The sequence below is a fragment of the Aegilops tauschii genome, chromosome 6 (assembly GCF_002575655.3).
Source record: "Aegilops tauschii subsp. strangulata cultivar AL8/78 chromosome 6, Aet v6.0, whole genome shotgun sequence".
NCBI classification, from domain to species: domain Eukaryota; kingdom Viridiplantae; phylum Streptophyta; class Magnoliopsida; order Poales; family Poaceae; genus Aegilops; species Aegilops tauschii.
The window spans coordinates 22,325,643-22,345,985 of record NC_053040.3 but is presented as its reverse complement, the minus strand read 5'-3'; the positions used below and the strand labels follow the sequence as shown (position 1 = coordinate 22,345,985).

The window sequence follows — 20,343 nt, the reverse complement described above, 5'->3', positions numbered from 1 at the left end:
ACACAGATCTGGATGACTCGAAGTCACAAACCGGATACGTGTATATTTTGAATGGAGGAGCAGTAAGCTGGTGCAGTTGCAAGCAAAGCGTCGTGGCGGGATCTACATGTGAAGCGGAGTACATGGCAGCCTCGGAGGCAGCACAGGAAGCAGTCTGGATGAAGGAGTTCATTACCGACCTAGGGGTGATTCCCAATGCGTCGGGCCCGATGACTCTCTACTGTCACAACACTGGAGCTATTGCCCTTGCGAAGGAGCCCATGTTTCACAGGAAGAACAGGCATATCAAGCGTCGCTTCAACTCCATTCGTGAAAGTGTTCAAAATGGAGACATAGATATTTGTAAAGTACATACGGACCTGAATGTAGCAGATCCGTTGACTAAACCTCTCCCTAGAGCAAAACATGATCAACACCAGGACGCAATGGGTGTTCGATTCATCACAATGTAACTAGATTATTGACTCTAGTGCAAGTGGGAGACTATTGGAAATATGCCCTAGAGGCAATAATAAATGGTTATTGTTATATTTCTTTGTTCATGGTAATTGTCTATTGTTCATGCTATAATTGTGTTATCCGGAAATCGTAATCCATGTGTGAATACATAGACCACAACGTGTCCCTAGTAAGCCTCTAATTAACTAGCTCGTTGATCAACAGATAGTCATGGTTTCCTGACTATGGACATTGGATGTCATTGATAACGGGATCACATCATTAGGAGAATGATGTGATGCACAAGACCCAATCCTAAGCATAGCATAAAAGATCGTGTAGTTTCGTTTGCTAGAGCTTTTCCAATGTCAGGTATCTATTCCTTAGACCATGAGATCGTGCAGCTCCCGGATACCGTAGGAGTGCTTTGGGTGTGCCAAACGTCACAACGTAACTGGGTGACTATAAAGGTGCACTACGGGTATCTCCGAAAGTGTCTGTTGGGTTGGCACGGATCGAGACTGGGATTTGTCACTCCGTGTGACGGAGAGGTATCTCTGGGCCCACTCGGTAATGCATCATCATAATGAGCTCAATGTGACTAAGGCGTTGCTCACGGGATCATGCATTACGGTACGAGTAAAGAGACTTGCCGGCAACGAGATTGAACAAGGTATTGGGATACCGACGATCGAATCTCGGGCAAGTAACATACCGATTGACAAAGGGAATTGTATACGGGATTGATTGAATCCTCGACATCGTGGTTCATCCGATGAGATCATCGTGGAACATGTGGGAGCCAACATGGGTATCCAGATCCCGCTGTTGGTTATTGACCGGAGAGACGTCTCGGTCATGTCTGCATGTCTCCCGAACCCGTAGGGTCTACACACTTAAGGTTCGGTGACGCTAGGGTTGTAGAGATATGTGTATGCGGAAACCCGAAAGTTGTTCGGAGTCCCTGATGAGATCCCGGACGTCACGAGGAGTTCCGGAATGGTCCGGAGGTGAAGAATTATATATAGGAAGTCAAGTTTCGTCCACCGGGAAAGTTTCGGCGGTTACCGGTATTGTACCGGGACCACCGGAAGGGTCCCGGGGGTCCACCGGGTGGGGCCACCTATCCCGGAGGGCCCCGTGGGCTGAAGTGGGAAGGGAACCAGCCCCTAGTAGGCTGGGCGCCCCCCCATGGGCCTCCCCCCTGTGCCTAGGGTTGGAAACCCTAGGGGTGGGGGCGCCCCACTTGCCTTGGGGGGCAAGGCACCCCCCTGGCCGCCGCCCCCCATCCAGATGGGATCCCTGGCCGGCGCCCCCCCTCCCAGGGGGCCTATATAAAGGGGGGAGGGAGGGCAGCAACAACACAGCCTTGGGCGCCTCCCTCCTCCCCTGCTACACCTCTCTCTCTCGTAGAAGCTCGGCGAAGCCCTGCCAGCATCCCGCTACATCCACCACCACGCCGTCGTGCTGCTGGATCTCCATCAACCTCTCCTTCCCCCTTGCTGGATCAAGAAGGAGGAGACGTCGCTGCACCGTACGTGTGTTGAACGCGGAGGTGCCGTCCGTTCGGCACTCGGTCATCGGTGATTTGGATCACGGCGAGTACGACTCCGTCATCCACGTTCATTGGAACGCTTCCGCTCGCGATCTACAAGGGTATGTAGATGCACTCCTTTCCCCTCGTTGCTAGTATACTCCATAGATGCATCTTGGTGAGCGTAGGAAATTTTAAAATTATGCTACGATTCCCTACACACTTCCCTTGCAATAAAAGCACTCAGTCTCAGGCTTGGGTCCATTCTTTGACTTCTTCCCGGCAACTGGCTTACCGGGCGCGGCAACTCCCTTGCCGTCCTTCTTGAAGTTCTTCTTACCCTTGCCCTTCTTGAACTTAGTGGTTTTATTCACCATCAACACTTGATGTTCTTTTCTGATCTCCACCTCCGCTGATTTCAGCATCGAATATACCTCAGGAATGGTCTTTTCCATCCCCTGCATATTGAAGTTCATCACAAAGCTCTTGTAGCTTGGTGGAAGCGACTGAAGGATTCTGTCAATGACCGCGTCATCCGGGAGATTAACTCCCAGCTGAGACAAGCGGTTGTGTAACCCAGACATTCTGAGTATGTGCTCACTAACAGAACTATTCTCCTCCATTTTACAGCTGAAGAACTTGTCAGAGACTTCATATCTCTCGACCCGGGCATGAGCTTGGAAAACCATTTTCAGCTCTTCGAACATCTCATATGCTCCATGCTTCTCAAAATGCTTTTGGAGCCCCGGTTCTAAGCTGTAAAGCATGCTGCACTGAACGAGGGAGTAATCATCAGCACGAGATTGCCAAGCGTTCATAACGTCTTGGTTCTCTAGGATTGGTGCGTCACCTAGCGGTGCTTCTAGGACATAATCTTTCTTGGCTGCTATGAGGATGATCCTCAGGTTCCGGACCCAGTCCGTATAGTTGCTGCCATCATCTTTCAGCTTGGTTTTCTCTAGGAACGCGTTGAAGTTGAGGACAACGTGGGCCATTTGATCTACAAGACATATTGTAAAGATTTTAGACTAAGTTCATGATAATTAAGTTCATATAATCAAATTATTCAATGAACTCCCACTCAGACAGACATCCCTCTAGTCATCTAAGTGAAACATGATCCGAGTTAACTAGGCCGTGTTCGATCATCACGTGAGACGGACTAGTCAAGATCGGTGAACATCTCCATGTTGATCGTATCTTCTATACGACTCATGCTCGACCTTTCGGTCCTCCGTGTTCCGAGGCCATGTCTGTACATGCTAGGCTCGTCAAGTCAACCTAAGTGTATTGCGTGTGTTCCGAGGCCATGTCTGTACATGCTAGGCTCGTCAACACCCGTTGTATGCGAACGTTAGAATCTATCACACCCGATCATCACGTGGTGCTTCGAATCAACGAACCTTCGCAACGGTGCACAGTTAGGGGGAACACTTTCTTGAAATTATCATAAGGGATCATCTTACTTACTACCGTCGTTCTAAGCAAATAAGATGCAAAAACATGATAAACATCACATGCAATCAAATAGTGACATGATATGGCCAATATCATTTTGCTCCTTTGATCTCCATCTTCGGGGCACCATGATCATCTTCGTCACCGGCATGTCTCCATGATCTCCATCATTGTGTCTTCATGAAGTTGTCACGCCAACGATTACTTCTACTTCTATGGCTAATGCGTTTAGCAATAAAGTAAAGTAATTTACATGGCGTTATTCAATGACACGCAGGTCATACAAAATAATAAAGACAACTCCTATGGCTCCTGCCGGTTGTCATACTCATCGACATGCAAGTCGTGATTTCTATTACAAGAATATGATCAATCTCATACATCACATATATCATTCATCACATCTTCTGGCCATATCACATCACATAGCACATGCTGCAAAAACAAGTTAGACGTCCTCTAATTGTTGTTGCAAGTTTTTTTACGTGGCTTGTAGGTTTCTAGCAAGAACGTTTCTTACCTACGTATGACCACAACGTGATATGCCAATTTCTATTTACCCTTCATAAGGACCCTTTTCATCGAATCCGTTCCGACTAAAGTGGGAGAGACAGACACCCGCTAGCCACCTTATGCAACTAGTGCATGTCAGTCGGTGGAACCTGTCTCACGTAAGCGTACGTGTAAGGTCGGTCCGGGCCGCTTCATCCCACAATACCGCCGAAACAAGATAAGACTAGTAGCGGCAAGAAGAATTGGCAACATCTACGCCCACAACTGCTTTGTGTTCTACTCGTGCATAGTAACTACGCATAGGCCTGGCTCATGATGCCACTGTTGGTGATCGTAGCAGAATTTAAAAAAAATTCCTACGCATCACCAAGATCCATCTATGGAGTATACTAGCAACGAGGGGAAAGGAGTGCATCTACATACCCTTGTAGATCGCGAGCGGAAGCGTTCCAATGAACGAGGTTGATGGAGTCGTACTCGCCGTGATCCAAATCACCGATAACCGAGTGCCGAACGGACGGCACCTCCGCGTTCAACACACGTACGGAGCAGCGACGTTCTCCTCCTTCTTGATCCAGCAAGGGGAAAGGAGAGGTTGATGGAGATCCAGCAGCACGACGGCGTGGTGGTGGATGTAGCGGGATCTCGGCAGGGCTTCGCCGAGCTTCTGCGAGAGGGAGAGGTGTTGCAGGGAGGAGGGAGGCGCCAAAGGCTGTAGTGCTGCTGCCCTCCCCCCCCCTTTATATAGTCCCCCTGGGAGGGGGGCGCCGGCCAGGAACCCATCTGCATGGGGGGGCGGCCAGGGGGGTGACTTGCCCCCCAAGGCAAGTGGGGCGCCCCCCACCCTAGGGTTTCCAACCCTAGGCGCAGGGGAAAGGCCCATGGGGGCGCCCCAGCCCACTAAGGGCTGGTTCCCTTCCCACTTCAGCCCATGGGGCCCTCCGGGATAGGTGGCCCCACCCGGTGGACCCCCGGGACCCTTCCGGTGGTCCCGGTACAATACCGGTGACCCCCGAAACTTTCCCGGTGGCCGAAACTTGACTTCCTATATAGAATTCTTCACCTCCGGACCATTCCGGAACTCCTCGTGACATCCGGGATCTCATCCGGGACTCCGAACAACTTTCGGGTTTCCGCATACTCATATCTCTACAACCCTAGCGTCACCGAACCTTAAGTGTGTAGACCCTACGGGTTCGGGAGACATGCAGACATGACCGAGACGCCTCTCCGGTCAATAACCAACAGCGGGATCTGGATACCCATGTTGGCTCCCACATGTTCCACGATGATCTCATCGGATGAACCATGATGTCGAGGATTCAATCAATCCCGTATACAATTCCCTTTGTCAATCGGTATGTTACTTGCCCGAGATTCGATCGTCGGTATCCCAATACCTTGTTCAATCTCGTTACCGGCAAGTCTCTTTACTCGTACCGCAATGCATGATCCCGTGACTAACTCCTTAGCCACATTGAGCTCATTATGATGATGCATTACCGAGTGGGCCCAGAGATACCTCTCCGTCATACGGAGTGACAAATCCCAGTGTCGATCCTTGCCAACCCAACAGACACTTTCGGAGATACCCGTAGTGTACCTTTATAGTCACCCAGTTACGTTGTGACGTTTGGCACACCCAAAGTACTCCTACGGTATCCGGGAGTTGCACGATCTCATGGTCTAAGGAGAAGATACTTGACATTGGAAAAGCTCTAGCAAACGAACTACACGATCTTTGAGCTATGCTTAGGATTGGGTCTTGTCCATCACATCATTCTCCTAATGATGTGATCCCGTTATCAATGACATCCAATGTCCATAGTCAGGAAACCATGACTATCTGTTGATCAACGAGGTAGTCAACTAGAGGCTTACTAGGGACACGTTGTGGTCTATGTATTCACACATGCATTACGATTTCCGGATAACACAATTATAGCATGAACAATAGACAATTACCATGAACAAAGAAATATAATAATAACCATTTATTATTGCCTCTAGGGCATATTTCCAACACATCTCAGGTAGATGCCATCTGCTAGGTAGTATCCCTTATTGTAGTGCCGCCCATTGACCTCGAAGTTCACCAGAGGAGAATGACCTTCAACAAGCTTGGCAAAGACAGGGGAGCACTGCAGTACGTTAATGGCATTGTGAGTTCCTGGCATACCAAAGAAGGAGTGCCAAATCGAGAGGTCGTGTGTGGCCGCTGCCTCAAGTACCACACTGCAACTGCCTTTGGCGCCTTTGTACATCCCCTGCCAAGTAAATGAACAGTTTTTCCATTTCCAATGCATGTAGTCGATGCTTACAAGCATCCCAGGAAATCCTCTTGTTGCATTCTGTGCTAGGATCCGATCGAGCAGTGTCTTCAGCATTGGGTGATCACAAGTATTGCGGTCCAAACACTGCCACCACTACCTTCAGAACTTGTACAAACACTCAATGGTCGTGGACTCGGCCATGCATCCATAGTCTTTCAGTGAATCACCGGCTGGGAGCTCCATATGCCAGCATCCTCATAGTTGTCATGCACTTCTGCAGTGAGGTGAATCTAAGTGTGCCGGTGCAATCCTTCTTGCACTTGAAGTAGCTGTCGAACTCATGGATGGAATTCACAACCTGAGGAAGAGCTTTCGGCTCATCCGATAACAATGCCGAAATACCTTGTCGCCGTGTAGTGGAGCGCCGGTGAAGTAGTCGGAGTAGAGCAAGCAATAGCCTTCCAGTCGATGCCTCTGCTTTGCCTTCAGCTGGCCCGGCGCCGAGCCACCTCACCGCGGCTTTGCATTGCTCGCGAGCAGGCTAGCCAGGGCGGCGAGGACCATGAGATGCTCTTTGTCCTGGGCGTTGGCATTGGCTTCCTCCTCCAGCAGCGCCGCGAGCGCCTCCTCATTGTCCAAGTCCATCGCCGAGCAGACAAATCGCTGAACACCTCGCGGGCGTGGTAGGCGCGCAGCCGTTGGTATTCCAACCCTGCGTGGCCGAAGCGCCGGAAGGCTCGCCCAAGAACGGGGTGGAGGATGCCGCGGCAGAACCCTCTCTTTTCCGGCGGGGGAATGGCCTATCTAGCGGCGGTGGGTGGGTAGGCGGCGCCGGGATCAGCACGACGGCGGGAGGGCGTGCGCGCGGGGGAGGGGGGCGAATCTGGACGTGCAAGATGCGTTTTCGCCTGACAGTGGTGGCCCGGGCACGGTTTTTTCCTTTCGCCGGAGCCCCCAAGCGCCCCCAGTGCGCTGGGTTCGGCCTGGGATCGCCGGGCCAAAAAAGAGACCGAGCCGACGGATTTCAGCGTCCTGGGGGCGCGACTGGGGGGTTATTCGTGCCAGGGAGGTTTTTTCGGCGCCGGTGCGAAAAAACTCACCCTGGGGGCCTGTTGGGGGCGCAAGTGGAGATACTCTTAGGGACACGTGCACAAAAGACTTCCCGGTTGTCATCAACAAGGTCAAGCCAGCTCTGATAGGGGAGCGGCAACATCGGTGCGTCGGCGGATCATTTTGGCGGCAGTGGTGATCGTTTGGTGGTTTCGAAATCTCGAAATAATTTTTGTTAAGTTTGAGATCCTTTATACTTCGGGTGAATTTTTATGATAGATTCAATGCTTTTTATTAAAGGGCGCAGGCGTCTACAGTGCAAGAACTCCGCATCCAAAGGAAAGCTAGTGTCGGCCATACGTGCTAGTACAAGTGATGGACAAGACAGAAGAGAAGGGGGGCGGGTAGGGCAGCTCTACCGCCAGAGAGGTAAATGCGCACGCGGAACCGTGCTTGACCCCAAGTCTCCCCTTCACCTTTTCTTCTACTCCTTTCTCACTGGCAGGCACCGCACAGTTGCAGTCTTGCTCTTGCATAGGAGCTCATCCGCCCTCCCCCCTCTTGCATCACGCCGTGATCTGGTCCAGATTGGGCGGCCGGCCGGCGACGGCGGCGCGGGTGACCGTGGCGGCGGAGGCATCGAGGTATGCACTCCTACCTGAGCTAGCTTCTCCTATTTCTGCTCATCTGGGAGCGAGTATGGGTCCACAGATCTGTAATGTCGCATGGTGCTCACCATGATTTGTGCGTCTTGCACATCAAAACTGGCGGATTTTTCTGTAACGATATTTGTACCAGAAATATGTTAACTTTGGTACTCCTACTCCCATTCAGTGTTACACGGCACGCATGACCTTTTTTGGGGGGTTCAGATCCACATGCATGAAGGATATTTGCTGCTGCTGGTCTAGTTAACTATTACACATGGGGATTCGATTTACATGACTTACATAATGTTAATGTTAAATTGTTAATACTGCAGATGCATAACTAGAGAACGAATCGATCTGATCAAGAGCAAGATTTCCTTTTTCTTTTTTGGGTGAAGCAAAGAAGAAGAACAAGATATGGCGGCTGCAATGGCGGTGAGTGTTTCTACTGGCGTGATGAAACCCCTGCTGGGTAAGCTGGCCACCCTAATGGGTGACGAGTTCTCCAAGCTGAAGAACCTGAGGAAGGAGGCGAAGTTCATCAGTGATGAGCTCACAAGCATGAAAGATGTTCTTGAGAGCCTTGCAGAAGTGTCCGACCTAGATCTACAAACCAAGAGGTGGAGAGACATAGTGAGGGAGATGTCTTTTGACATCGAGAACATCATTGATGACTTCATGCGTAAGATTGGGGACAAAATTAGAAAGGATGGGCTCGTCAAGAAGACTATCCGACGCCTCAAAACTTCCATAGCCCGTCACCAGATTGCTGACCAGATCGAAGCGGTCAAGAAACTCGTGTGTGAAACAAGTGAACGGCGCAGAAGGTATAAGTTTGATATTCCTTCGTCAAGCGATGTGACCATTGACCCACGAGTTGCCACTCTCTATAAGGATGCAGCTACCCTTGTTGGTGTGGAAGGGCCGACGGATGAGCTCGTCACTTGGCTAAAAGATGAGGACACACATTTGAAGGTGGTATCCATCGTGGGATTTGGAGGCCTGGGCGAAACAACACTCTCCAATGAGGTATACCGGAGGCTCAAGGAGGAATTTGGCTGTGGTGCATTTGTGCCAGCATCTCAAAAGCCAAACATCCCAAAACTTGTCCGTAGTTTACTATCTGAAGTTGGGAGTGGATTATCTCTACATGATTGCGAAGTAAATGTTCTTCTCAACAAACTTAGAGAATATCTATACCTACTAATAAAGCAAGGTGTGTTTCGCTAATTTTTTCATCCGTTCACCCATATTATATTTTTGGGATTTGTTTTTCTATCCAAGGTGGTACTATCTTTGGTTCGAATCCCTGCCTGGCCCTTATTTTTTAACATATTTGTGAGGTGTCAATCCGGGACCTAGACGGGCCACAGAGAGCAGGTTGAGGCCCAATCTGCTGTGGGGCGGGAGCAGGCTTAAGTGCGCGCTGCGTACGTGGCCCATGCATTTTTTCTGAACTTTTTGGTATAATTTTTAGGACGGGACACAAAAAATAGTACCAAAAAGTTCAGAAAAAATGCATGGGCCACGTACGCAGCGCGCACTTAAGTCTGCTCCCGCCCCACAGCAGATTGGGCCTCAACCTGCTCTCTGTGGCCCGTCTAGGTCCCGGATTGACACCTCACAAATATGTTAAAAAATAAGGGCCGGGCAGGGATTCGAACCAAAGACCTCTGACTTCATATCATAGGTGATTCAATGTGACAACCAACTTAGAGAACTAATTATTGTGGCTAAAACTAGGTTGTATTATATTTCTATGATTTCAAACGGGTTTGGGCCTCGGGCTGCTGGCCGCCACCAGCGCACGTATATATAGCATCAATGTACAAAAAGAAATTGTACCAATAAAAAAGTATGTATTGATGCAGTTGTTGCACCGCTGGGCCTACTCAGCATAAAATCGCTGCAAAAAAAGCATAAAAGGAATGATGAATAGAGGATTGTGCAACCATATTTCATGTTAAATTGTCCCACCTTGCTTCTTTAGACCGACTCTTTCCAGTTTATATATGTTCGCAGTTGAGTTTGAATATCAGCAAGATCGCTAAAATAGGCAATCAGGACCCTTGATTAAAGGAATCATGGGCTGTCTTGGAGGGTGTATTAAAGGAATGATGAATAGAGGATTGTGCAATGGGAAGATATTCACGTACATGCAAGAATAGATCATGGACGTGCACCCGGCATGGGCAGGATTTGTGGGTTGATGTGACGGTGTATTAAAGGAAGGATAGATTGAAGGATTGTGGAATGGAAGGATATTAACATACATGGATAAGCATGGATCGTGGATGTGATGCAAGGCCCTTATGGGAAGGAATCGAATATGGATTTAATGGGATTGAGAAATCATCTACCCCTATCATAAATTTCAAGAAAAATCCACCAATTTCGAAAAAATGTTCGTCTATTCTAGAATTGTTCGCCCATTCAAAAGAAAATGCTTAAAAACCGTTCACCATATAAAAAAAATGTTCATATTTTTAATGTTTGTAAATAGTGAAAAATGTTTTCAAATTTGTAGAAATGTTCACAAATGATCGAAGCTATGTAGTTAAACAGTAATGCTTCTGAGTCTTTGTCACTATATACCCGCGTGGATTTTGAAGAATTAGCTGCCAGGGTGGATCGGAATATTATAGTATGTTTTTTAAAATGTTTCTTGAAATTCAGAATAATTCTTTGAATTACCAGGTTTTTTGACAACCATGATATTTTTTCAAAAATGTGAACATTGCTTCAATTTGTGAATAAAAATTTAAAAAAAGAAACATTTTCTTGCATTTGTGAACAAATTTTCAAAATCATGCGATGAGATGTGAACAAAATGTGATCATCGCCAGTGAAGATTATGAAAAAAATCCTCCCGTCGCAACGCTCGGGCACTTTTGCTAGTATCTACAAAAAAAGAGGTACTTATTTTTCTTAATGTACTTGGTATTCTTTGTTTGTCGCACGAGTAAATACTCTGGAGAAAATTACTAGATGGTTTGGAAAAAAAATGCCAGGTAGAACATGCAACTAATCAGTGCTTGTTTTATTTCTCAATCAAAAGTAAAATTTAATTGAAAACAATCAGTTTCTCTCGATAAATTTATTCTACTTGACTTGACACCTTTTTGTATTCTTTGGTAGGTACCTGATTATAATTGATGATCTATGGGATACACCATCATGGGATATTATTAAAAGTGCTTTCCCAGATAATGGTCTTGGTAGCAGAGTAATAACAACTACAAGAATACAGAATGTGGCTAAGGCTTGTTGCTCCCCTTCCAGTTATTATATTTTCAAAATGAAGCCACTTAGCAATAAAGACTCAAAAAGACTGTTTTTTGGTAGGATATTCAACTCTGAAGAAGCTTGCCCTCACCAGCTTCGAGATGTTTCTACTGAAATTCTCAAAAAATGTGATGGTTTGCCTCTTGCAATCATTACTATATCAGGCATGCTAGCAAATGAAAGTTTCGACCAAGAGGAGTGGAAACATGTACGGAATTCTCTAGGTTCGGGAACAAATTTCACGTTGGAAGGGATGAGGAATATCTTAGACCTCAGGTACAAAAACCTTCCTCCTCATCTCAAGACATGCTTGTTGTATCTTGGCATGTATCCAGAGGACTTTGGAATAGGGAGGTCTCATTTGGAACTTCAGTGGATCGCGGAAGGCTTTGTTCCTAAAGAGAACGGACAAGATGCTGAGAAGGTTGCAAGAAGTTATTTCAACGAGCTTGTCAATAGGAGCCTTATTCAACCTACAAAATTTAACAATCAAGGGTCAGCCGTGGAATGCAAAGTACATGATATGATGCTCGATCTTATCTTGTCTAAGTGTAGAGAAGAGAATTTTCTGACTGTATTGGATGATGCTAAAGTCATCGAAAAACTGGATTACAAGGTCCTTCGGTTGTCTCTCCACTTGGATGGTCCACGTGATGGAACAATGTTACCGTGTAAAGTTAGCATGTCACAAATTCGGTCAGTTATGATCTTTGGTGACTCGCACAGTATGCCTCCTCTGCGATTGTTCAAATTCCTTCGAGTTCTTCATGTCCATGTATATGGGCCTGCTGAACTCGACCCCACTGGGCTGTGTAAGCTATATCAGCTAAGATATTTAGCGATTAATGGTTTCTGGGATTCGTACAAGCTACCGGCAGAGATCAGAGGGCTACGACACCTGGAGACACTTGATGCACCTCATAGTAGGAATATTCCATCAGATATAGTTCATCTGCCATGCTTGATGTTCTTGAATCTCGATTGGGATAGATATCCACTACCTGATGGGATCAGTAGAATGAAGTCGCTGCGATGTGTAAGCGGATTTGATTTGATGCTGAACTCACTAGATAACATCAAGGACCTGGGAGAGCTCACCAATCTGACAGCTATAAAATTCAGCATCAGCTCTTCTTTGGCTGACAGCAGTGAACGGAAGAGCCGCTTGGATGCTCTGAACTCTTCTTTAGGAAGATGTATCAGCTTGAAAATGCTGGTTTTGAATATTCCAGGCTGCAATGATGCCTTGATGGCCTTGTCACCTCCTCCCCGCCGCCTTGAGATACTCTATGCTTATGGCTTCTTCTTTTCAAGGGTCCCTAATTGGATGGGAGAACTCAGTAACCTGAAAGAATTGAGCATCACTGTCCTCGGGAGTGATATTGGTATTCTAGCAGAGTTACCTGGCCTCACCCATTTCTATCTATACATCAAGGAAATCCTAAAGAAACGATTGTCATCTATGACAGGGTATTCCCTGTTTTAAAAAGTTTTGAAGTCTGCTTGAGCAGCCCGTCTTACCTGACTTTCCAGGCTGGTGCAATGCCCAAGCTCCAGAGGCTCTGCCTGAGGTACAATGCCAAAGGGGTCGGAGCAGAACGGGCGTGGACCAGCCGGCGTCCAGCACTTGTCAGCATTTGAAGAGTTTTCCGCAAAAATTGGAGGGGCGGACGCTACGGAATCTGAACTGACAAGTGCTGAATCTGCCTTGAGAAGTGCTATCGACATGCACCTCAGCAATCCTCGTGTTGAAATCAAATTCGATCGACTTTATTCCAGTGTATTCGTTTCATCTGATGATTCATGTCCTTTGTCTGATGATTGTGATAATAACATCGACTCTGATGAGGACTAGAAAAGTTGGCATGCAGGAGATAGTACTCGGCCTCTGAATTATTTGCCACTCTGTTTATGTAACAAACTGAATGCCATCTGCCTGAAGTTTCGTAAACCTTGTTCAAAATACAAATGTAGATGTGTAATCTGCTCAGTTCTGCTGTAATTTTGTTCTGAGAAAAAATGCACCCAGATAAGCTTGTTTTTATGTGGTTTGTCCTAGCACCAAAGATTGGATTCGTCAACAATTGCGGTCGAATTGTCACACAGCAGTATCGCTGTCCTTGAGTTTTATCACAGATGATGAAATATCAGGACATAGGTAAATTTGTTAGTAGCCCCATGAACTTAGAGCGTTTTTGATATCCTAACATCGGTAGCACTTCATCATCTGGCTCTTGAAAGAAAAACACCCACGGGCACTTTGATCAGTTGATTGTTAAGGAAAGCAACAGAGTGCGATCCTGAAGTAGTCTTAGAAGCAACAGAGTGCAATCCTGAAGTAGTCTTAGAAGCAGCGCTGTCCCTCAGTGAACGACACCAAAGGCTTTAGAATGCATGATGAAAACGCCATTAAAAGAGCAGAATCACCACCGCCTTGCTGATCGGTCTGAGAAGAACAAGCAAGATCGAAGCACGACACGGACACTCTGAACCCACTCATCTCAGCTCAGCAGATTCAGGTTCACTAGGCAGGCATGTATACAGGAAGATCATACTCGCTCCGTTTTGTGTAACAAACTGGATGTCATCTGTTCGAATTATAGTTTAGACGTGTAATTCGCTCAACTCTGCTGTAAGTTCACCTTAGAAAAGATGCACTCATATATGGTATGTAGATGAGGTTTCTTTCTATATGAAATGGAGCCGGGGGCGATCCCCTGTTTATCAAAAAATATGGTATGTAGATGTGTAATACTTACTTCCTACTTGTCATGTGCACCATTTCTTCGCCAGCTGACTCAAACAAGTTGCCTGACCTCACCAGTCGACCCAAACTAGTGCAATTTGTCCTGCAGTACGTCCTGCAGTTTTACCACTTGCACAAATTGTGCGTACCGAATTCATTTCGTATATAAGCTTGTGAAGCCCTCCTTTACCATGAAATATCGGACCCCCATGATCTCGGAACGTTTTCGATGTCCCAACATCTACTCCTTATCACTTGGATCTTTTGATTGTTATTAAGGGAAGCAGCGACTGTTCCTCAGGAACGCCACCAAAAGGCATGTTGTGAGAGACAGCGCAAAAATGTACCATTCAAAGAACACGAAAATACCTCGCTGATCGCTCAGAGAAGACAAGTAGACAACCAAGCTGGATACATCACACCTGCACTCCGAGCCCATTCATCTCTTCTCAGCAGATTCAGATGGCAGGCATGCATACAGCAAGATCATAGTTAGTTTGAAGTCTGACAGTCAACATTGACATACTTCATCACATTTTCTTAAACATACTGATCCTTTACTTACCTTATTTGGCAAATGCACCTATCGTAGTTCGATCAAAGGCACACAATAATAAACTCCAACCATATATAAAAAGGAGAAAAATCTGAGATGAAGAAGTCCTGTTCCTAATCTGCAATGCGGATTGAAATAGATAGCCAGAAAAAAGTCACGGCAGAAATCTAGTCACCTTAGAGGTCATTATCTCATCTCTAGGCTTACTTTTTTCTTCTTCTGCGGTGACATTGGAAATTCTGAAATGACTGTAAACAAAATAGAGTATATCAACAGTGCAGGTCTGACTTCTAGTAGATCGTCGTGTCTCCTTAATTCCAAATAAGTACCTCACAAGCTCCATTCCACAACTTCTTACAAAGTCTTAGTTCAACTAATGATTCCATAAACTAAACACCATCAATGCTCTCGCTGACAAACAAACACAACAATCAATGTTGGATTAAGGAACACAAGATAAAATACTACAGGTTCTCCCCTTCAGGATGACCATATTACAGACCAACTTGAAATACATCGCAAGAAGACCAAAAAACACTCGGCACCATCTTCAATACTCAAACACATCAGCCGGACCTCCAGCATTAGCATCAGCACTATTCTGACCAAGCTGACTATGTGCTTGAGCACTGCAGCGCAAGCCTTGTTCCAACATCTCCTCATGTGCAATCTCCTGCCCAATATCTAAAAATTAGGAGTATTCAAGTTGCAGATATTCAAAAGCTTGGGGGCAAACAGGAAGGAAATGACAGGCAACATTCAGAAGAAACATGGGAAGAAGCACAACACAAAGGAAATCAACCTTCTAAATTCTTTTTACCCATGGTCCAATTGGTTTATCGACCTCAAAGTCTCAAACACTCGCTTTTATGCGTTAACCAGAGTAGTTAGCAGTCCGAGTTGAAATACATAGCAGGAAAAAATAAATGTAGTGAATCCAAAAAGAACTTGAAAGTTTTGAAGAAACAATGGCTTTCTGTTGCAAGACTTCATAAGTTACCTAGTAGTTACCTAATTTCCCACTCAAGGAAAAGAAGTACTTAGAGACCTCAGTAGCAACACTCAACAACCTGTGTGTGCTCTGTCATCCTACGAAAACTCATTTTTCTGCGATTGTGCCTTCATTGAAGGACCAAGACAGAGGCACATGCCTTCTAAACAACGATTTCAAATCAAGCTGTTTGTAAGCACAAGCGGACAAACTGTTCTTGCTATTTTAATGGCAAGTCCATGGAGCAAAAGCATATTCAAGCTAGATTTTGCTCACATCATATACAAGTGTGCATCATTAACTGTAACAATGACTCGGCATGACTCGGCCTCTTATTTGCTACCTTTTAATGGCAAGTTATGCAGGTTTATGTCAAATCAACATCATGAGATAAATTTATAGTTGTAAAGGTGACAAAAAGAAGATCTCTCCGCCTCCTTATATCTATTAAAAGAAAGGACAAGATAACACATGCTTGACTTGGAACAATAAAAACGGTGATCTGGATTTAAACTTGTAATATCATCAATTAGCTTGATCACAAAAACATTTATCCGAATCAATGCCATCTGGTGTTTTTTTAATGATTCCATGAGGCCTCCAAAATGCTACTTATAGTGTGGATGATGTTTAGTTTTATTTGTCCATCATATAGCAATTAGAACAGGCAAAACGCATATATCACAATTATGCTCATTGGCTTGGTTAATTTTGCCACAATCGCAGAAAAAGTAACAGCTACCAAAATGTAAACAAGGATTACCGATCAGAATAATGAACTATGAAGCAGCACTCGATATTGTTGGGGACGATAGCAATGATGGTGGGAAGTTGCTATATACATATGGCATGGGTTTGCCAGGTGTTGCAAACACCTTCTCAAGCTGGAATGTCTGGATGTCCAGCGCGAAAGTGCCTTTATCGAGCGATGAGCTTCCTGAATGAAACAAGAGCAAGTGCCTCCCTGTTGAATTTGTGAAACTGTACCAACAAGAATCCAGTCGGATTGTCTTCTCCAACCGCCACTGGCTGGAACTCCCACCATTGTTTTGCCTAATCAGATAACTGATGTGAGATGTGAGATGTGGAAGCACAAACATCCCAGTGATGCCTTCCCCTGCCTCCACAATGGCTATATCCACAGATTCTACTCTTGCTTCAGGTGGGAGGTCAGCAACTGAGAACTCCATTGTCCGGGTGTCAAGCACAAGCAACTTTTCGGTGCACTCTGTCACCCCGTAGAAGCAGCCATATGCGTACCGGAGGTAGGAGAAGAAAGCCAAAGAAAACTCTGCAGTCCATGGTGTCCATGGACCAGCTCGCCATTGTCCCGTACTGGAAGAGAAGACAAAAGCGGTATGCTTATCTCCGGATTTCGCAATCAAGATCACTGTGAATGATGTCTCTTCTGCGGCCTCCTCCTGCACTTTAAGGAAGCACTGCAGTTTACGAGGAACCCACACCACTTTTTTTTTCTTTTTCTTTTTTTTCGAGTGAGGAACCCACTCCTCGACTGAAGGGATTGGGGGAAGCAGGAGGTACCGCCGGTATAAGGGGTCACACACCACCAGGGGACGATTATGGCAGCTAGAGGGAGATCTCTTGAGGAGGACGCGGCCGTCGCGGACGTCCAGGATCTTCCAGTCGCGGGCGGGGGCGGGCAGGAAGGAGAAGGAGAAGTCGGCGGCGAGGGCGACGGCGCTGGCTGCGGACGCGAAAGGAGAAGGCGGGATCACGGGGAAGAAATCTCGGTATCCGTTAAGAAACCCGAGGACGGGTGGGGCGTGGAGCTTGCGGAGGCGCCGGAGGAAGTAGCGGTCGGCGATGAGGCCTCGGAAGGAGACGCAGGCGAGGGAGGCGCGGACCAGATCGGCTAGGATGGGCCGCCGGAGGAAGATCTCCTCCACGAGCTCGTCGGGGATCTCCGCCACGAGCTCGTCGGGGATCTCCGCCACGAGCTCATCGGGGATCTCCTGGACGCCGTGGCGCCGTGGAAGCAGACGAGCACGGCGCTTCTTGCGCCGGTGCTCGGGGACGGCCGGTTCCGGGCGAGGGTGGGCGCTGGCCTGGCCATGGTCCGCCGCGCCGCCGCCCATCCTGCCGCCGGGGGACGAGGAGCTACCTCGGAAACCCTAGCGGACCACGGGAGTGAACAGTGGGAATTTGGGGGAACAAGACGAGCGAGGTGTCCGATCTGGAGAATTGGTTTACCACGGGACGGGAGTATATGCATTTTTGTGTGGTCCGGCTTTTTTTGAACAAATATGAATCATCTCAGCTAAACAAAATGAATCGTCTATTTTTACGGCAAAAACATGAAGGCCTACCTCGAAATGCTAAGCCTGATTCCAACGCAACCTGATAATATGAAGAGTGGTTATTTTCGTATTTAAAAAAATCAATTCCCAAATAAAATGATAAATTGTACTCCCTCCGTTCCTAAATATAAGTCCATGGACCACACACGGAGTAAAATGAATAATGAATGATTCTACACTCTAAAATGCATTTATATACATCCGTATGTGGTTCATGGTGAAATTTCTACAAAGACTTATATTTAGGAACGGGGGGAGTACTTGCCCAATCCCAGTACAAGGTTCAACTCAAATTTTTTTGTAAGAAGTGCTCCTACCACTCAAATTTGAGCAGTCAAAGCCTAGCCCTGGTAAAAAATAATCTAAGTGGCTTCTTCTTTTTGTTCATACCCATGCCAACTACATCATCAGTCTTTCTCTTTGGTGGCGCCCCAGAGCTCCCCGTTGTGAGGAATGGAGGCCCACGTCCTATCGCATCATCTCCACAAACCTCTAACGTCACCCTGCTGTAGTGACGCATGCCACCCCCACTCCGAGCTCCACCACGTCACGGCGACAAATGCTCACTCCCCCAGCCGACACCTATAAGCGATAAAACAACATTTTATACAGGGGAATCCCCTCCCCCCCTTGGCCGGCCCATGCAGTAGCGACCTCCTATACTATGCTATATGCGCTGGGAGAAGAAGCAGCGCGCCGGTTTAAGCCGGCCCATGTCTGGGCGGCCTGTTTTGCATTTTTCATTTTTCATTTTTCTTTTCTGTTTTTTGTTTTTTTACTTTAAATAATTTAGGACTTCAAAAAATTTCCAAAATTCTAAAAAATGACAATTTCGTAAGAAACTTTTTAATAAATCATAAATGTTTGAGGATTCAAAAAATGTTCGTGATTTTGTAAAAAAATGTTAGCTTATTCAAAAACTGTTCCAAATTTTGAAAACAAATGTTTGGGAAATAAAAATATTCATAATTTTTAAGAAGTTATTGTACTAAAAAAATTTAACGAAATTGGACAAACATTCGACAATTCAAAAAATGTTCTGAATGAAAAAATATCCTAAAAATTCAAAAATTGTTAGTGACTTACAAAATAGTTTATTCATTCATAAAATGTTCGCTGATTAAAAAACTGATCATACATTAAAAAAAAGTTCCTTAGATCAATAAAAACCATGAATTTCAAAAATTGTTTCACCAATTTAAAAAAATCATCGATTCGAGCAATGTTCGCCGATTCAAGAAAATTGTTGAGTTTTTTCACAATTTTAAAATAAATTGTTTGCAAATAGTATAAAATGTTCATGGATTCAAAAAATGTCTTGATTTTCGAAAAAGTTCGAAAATTTGTAAACATGCTCATGAATTTGAAAATGTTCATGATTTCAAATATGTTCAAGAGTTTAAAAAAATGTTCATGGTTTCACGAAATTGAGAGTGATAGTGTATCTCCGTGATGTAGCAAAATGTGGTCATGAGCATTGAAGGTTATGAATTTTTTTTCATTGCAACGCACGAGCCTTTTTGCTATCTCTACCTTAATAATAAATGGGTTATTGCTTCTGGCGGTACTTCATGAAAATTGCTCCAAAGTTTCCACGAATTACCCACTATGCCACCCTTAAGTCAGTAAAAATATTTCGTTTTCGCTTACAAGTCGCTGCACTGAATAGGGTTTATTAGCCAGCGGCCCACAAATTTGCTACTACCATGCCAGCAACCCAATGGCTAGGGTGTGACCCTTCCACGCGATAGACTTGGGTTTGATCCCAGGTGAGTGCACTTTTTTGTTTAATTTTTTATTGAGTATATTCAAATATATTTTTTAAATATTCATATCTTTTTAATCCTAACTCGAAATTTAACATATTATATATGAAAAATTACCAGAAAATGTGTAGATTTCAAATATGCTATCATCTTGCATGTTGATCGTTTCCAAAATTTGATTTAGGATGCAATCTTAATTAATACCTTCTTTATAAGGGGTATTTTGAAAATGACTATTATATGTATCTTCCTATATCATTTAAATTGCACAAAAGCTATTATTAGCACCACAGGGGATGTTGATTCCAATCAGCTATCATATGCTAAAGGTTACAACAAGTATATGATTATCCTCTCTATTTTGCACAGTGCATAATAACGGATCCATACACTGAACTGCTAATATGTTTGCAACACTAAACTACTAATATGTTTGCAACAAAATTAAATCTTGACATAGATTACAGTCGCAAACACATATATCAGCAAGAAAAAAATAATGCTCGTATGCACAAGTTATCGTTGAATACTAAAATTTACTTCTCTATTTTCATCCTAATGCAATATTAATCACAATGGAGGAACAACAACAAAGGCATCAAATGGTAGCGGCCACTAGGTAGATATTTTGGTTATCTAATAAATTAAAAACACAATAAAAAACACTCCACCTTTATGTTTTTGCACAACACCACTTGTTGTTTGTCATGCAACATCGTGAACGATTTCAAAAAATTTACTGATGTCGTTGGGTGTGTGTATGAG

At 45.3% G+C, this 20,343-nt stretch overlaps 1 protein-coding gene and 1 pseudogene across 1 annotated transcript; one reads left to right on the top strand and one right to left on the bottom strand.

Moving 5' to 3' along the window:
* Positions 1-7,737: 7,737 nt before the first annotated feature.
* LOC109766543 (disease resistance protein RGA5-like) lies at positions 7,738-13,203 on the top strand (annotated as a pseudogene).
* Positions 13,204-14,814: 1,611 nt separating this feature from the next.
* LOC109766545 (uncharacterized) lies at positions 14,815-17,699 on the bottom strand. Its single transcript, XM_020325326.4, has 2 exons — positions 16,258-17,699; positions 14,815-15,176 (listed from the first exon to the last, which is right to left on the bottom strand). Exon 1 carries the CDS (start codon positions 17,588-17,590, stop codon positions 16,274-16,276), a length of 1,317 nt encoding a protein of 438 aa, XP_020180915.1. The 5' UTR covers positions 17,591-17,699; the 3' UTR covers positions 14,815-15,176; positions 16,258-16,273.
* Between the last annotated feature and the right edge of the window lie 2,644 nt (positions 17,700-20,343).

Coding starts and splice junctions, on each gene's coding strand:
- LOC109766545 (XM_020325326.4), bottom strand. CDS start 17,590: ATGGGCGGCGGCGCGGCGGACCATGGCCAGGCCAGCGCCCACCCTCGC.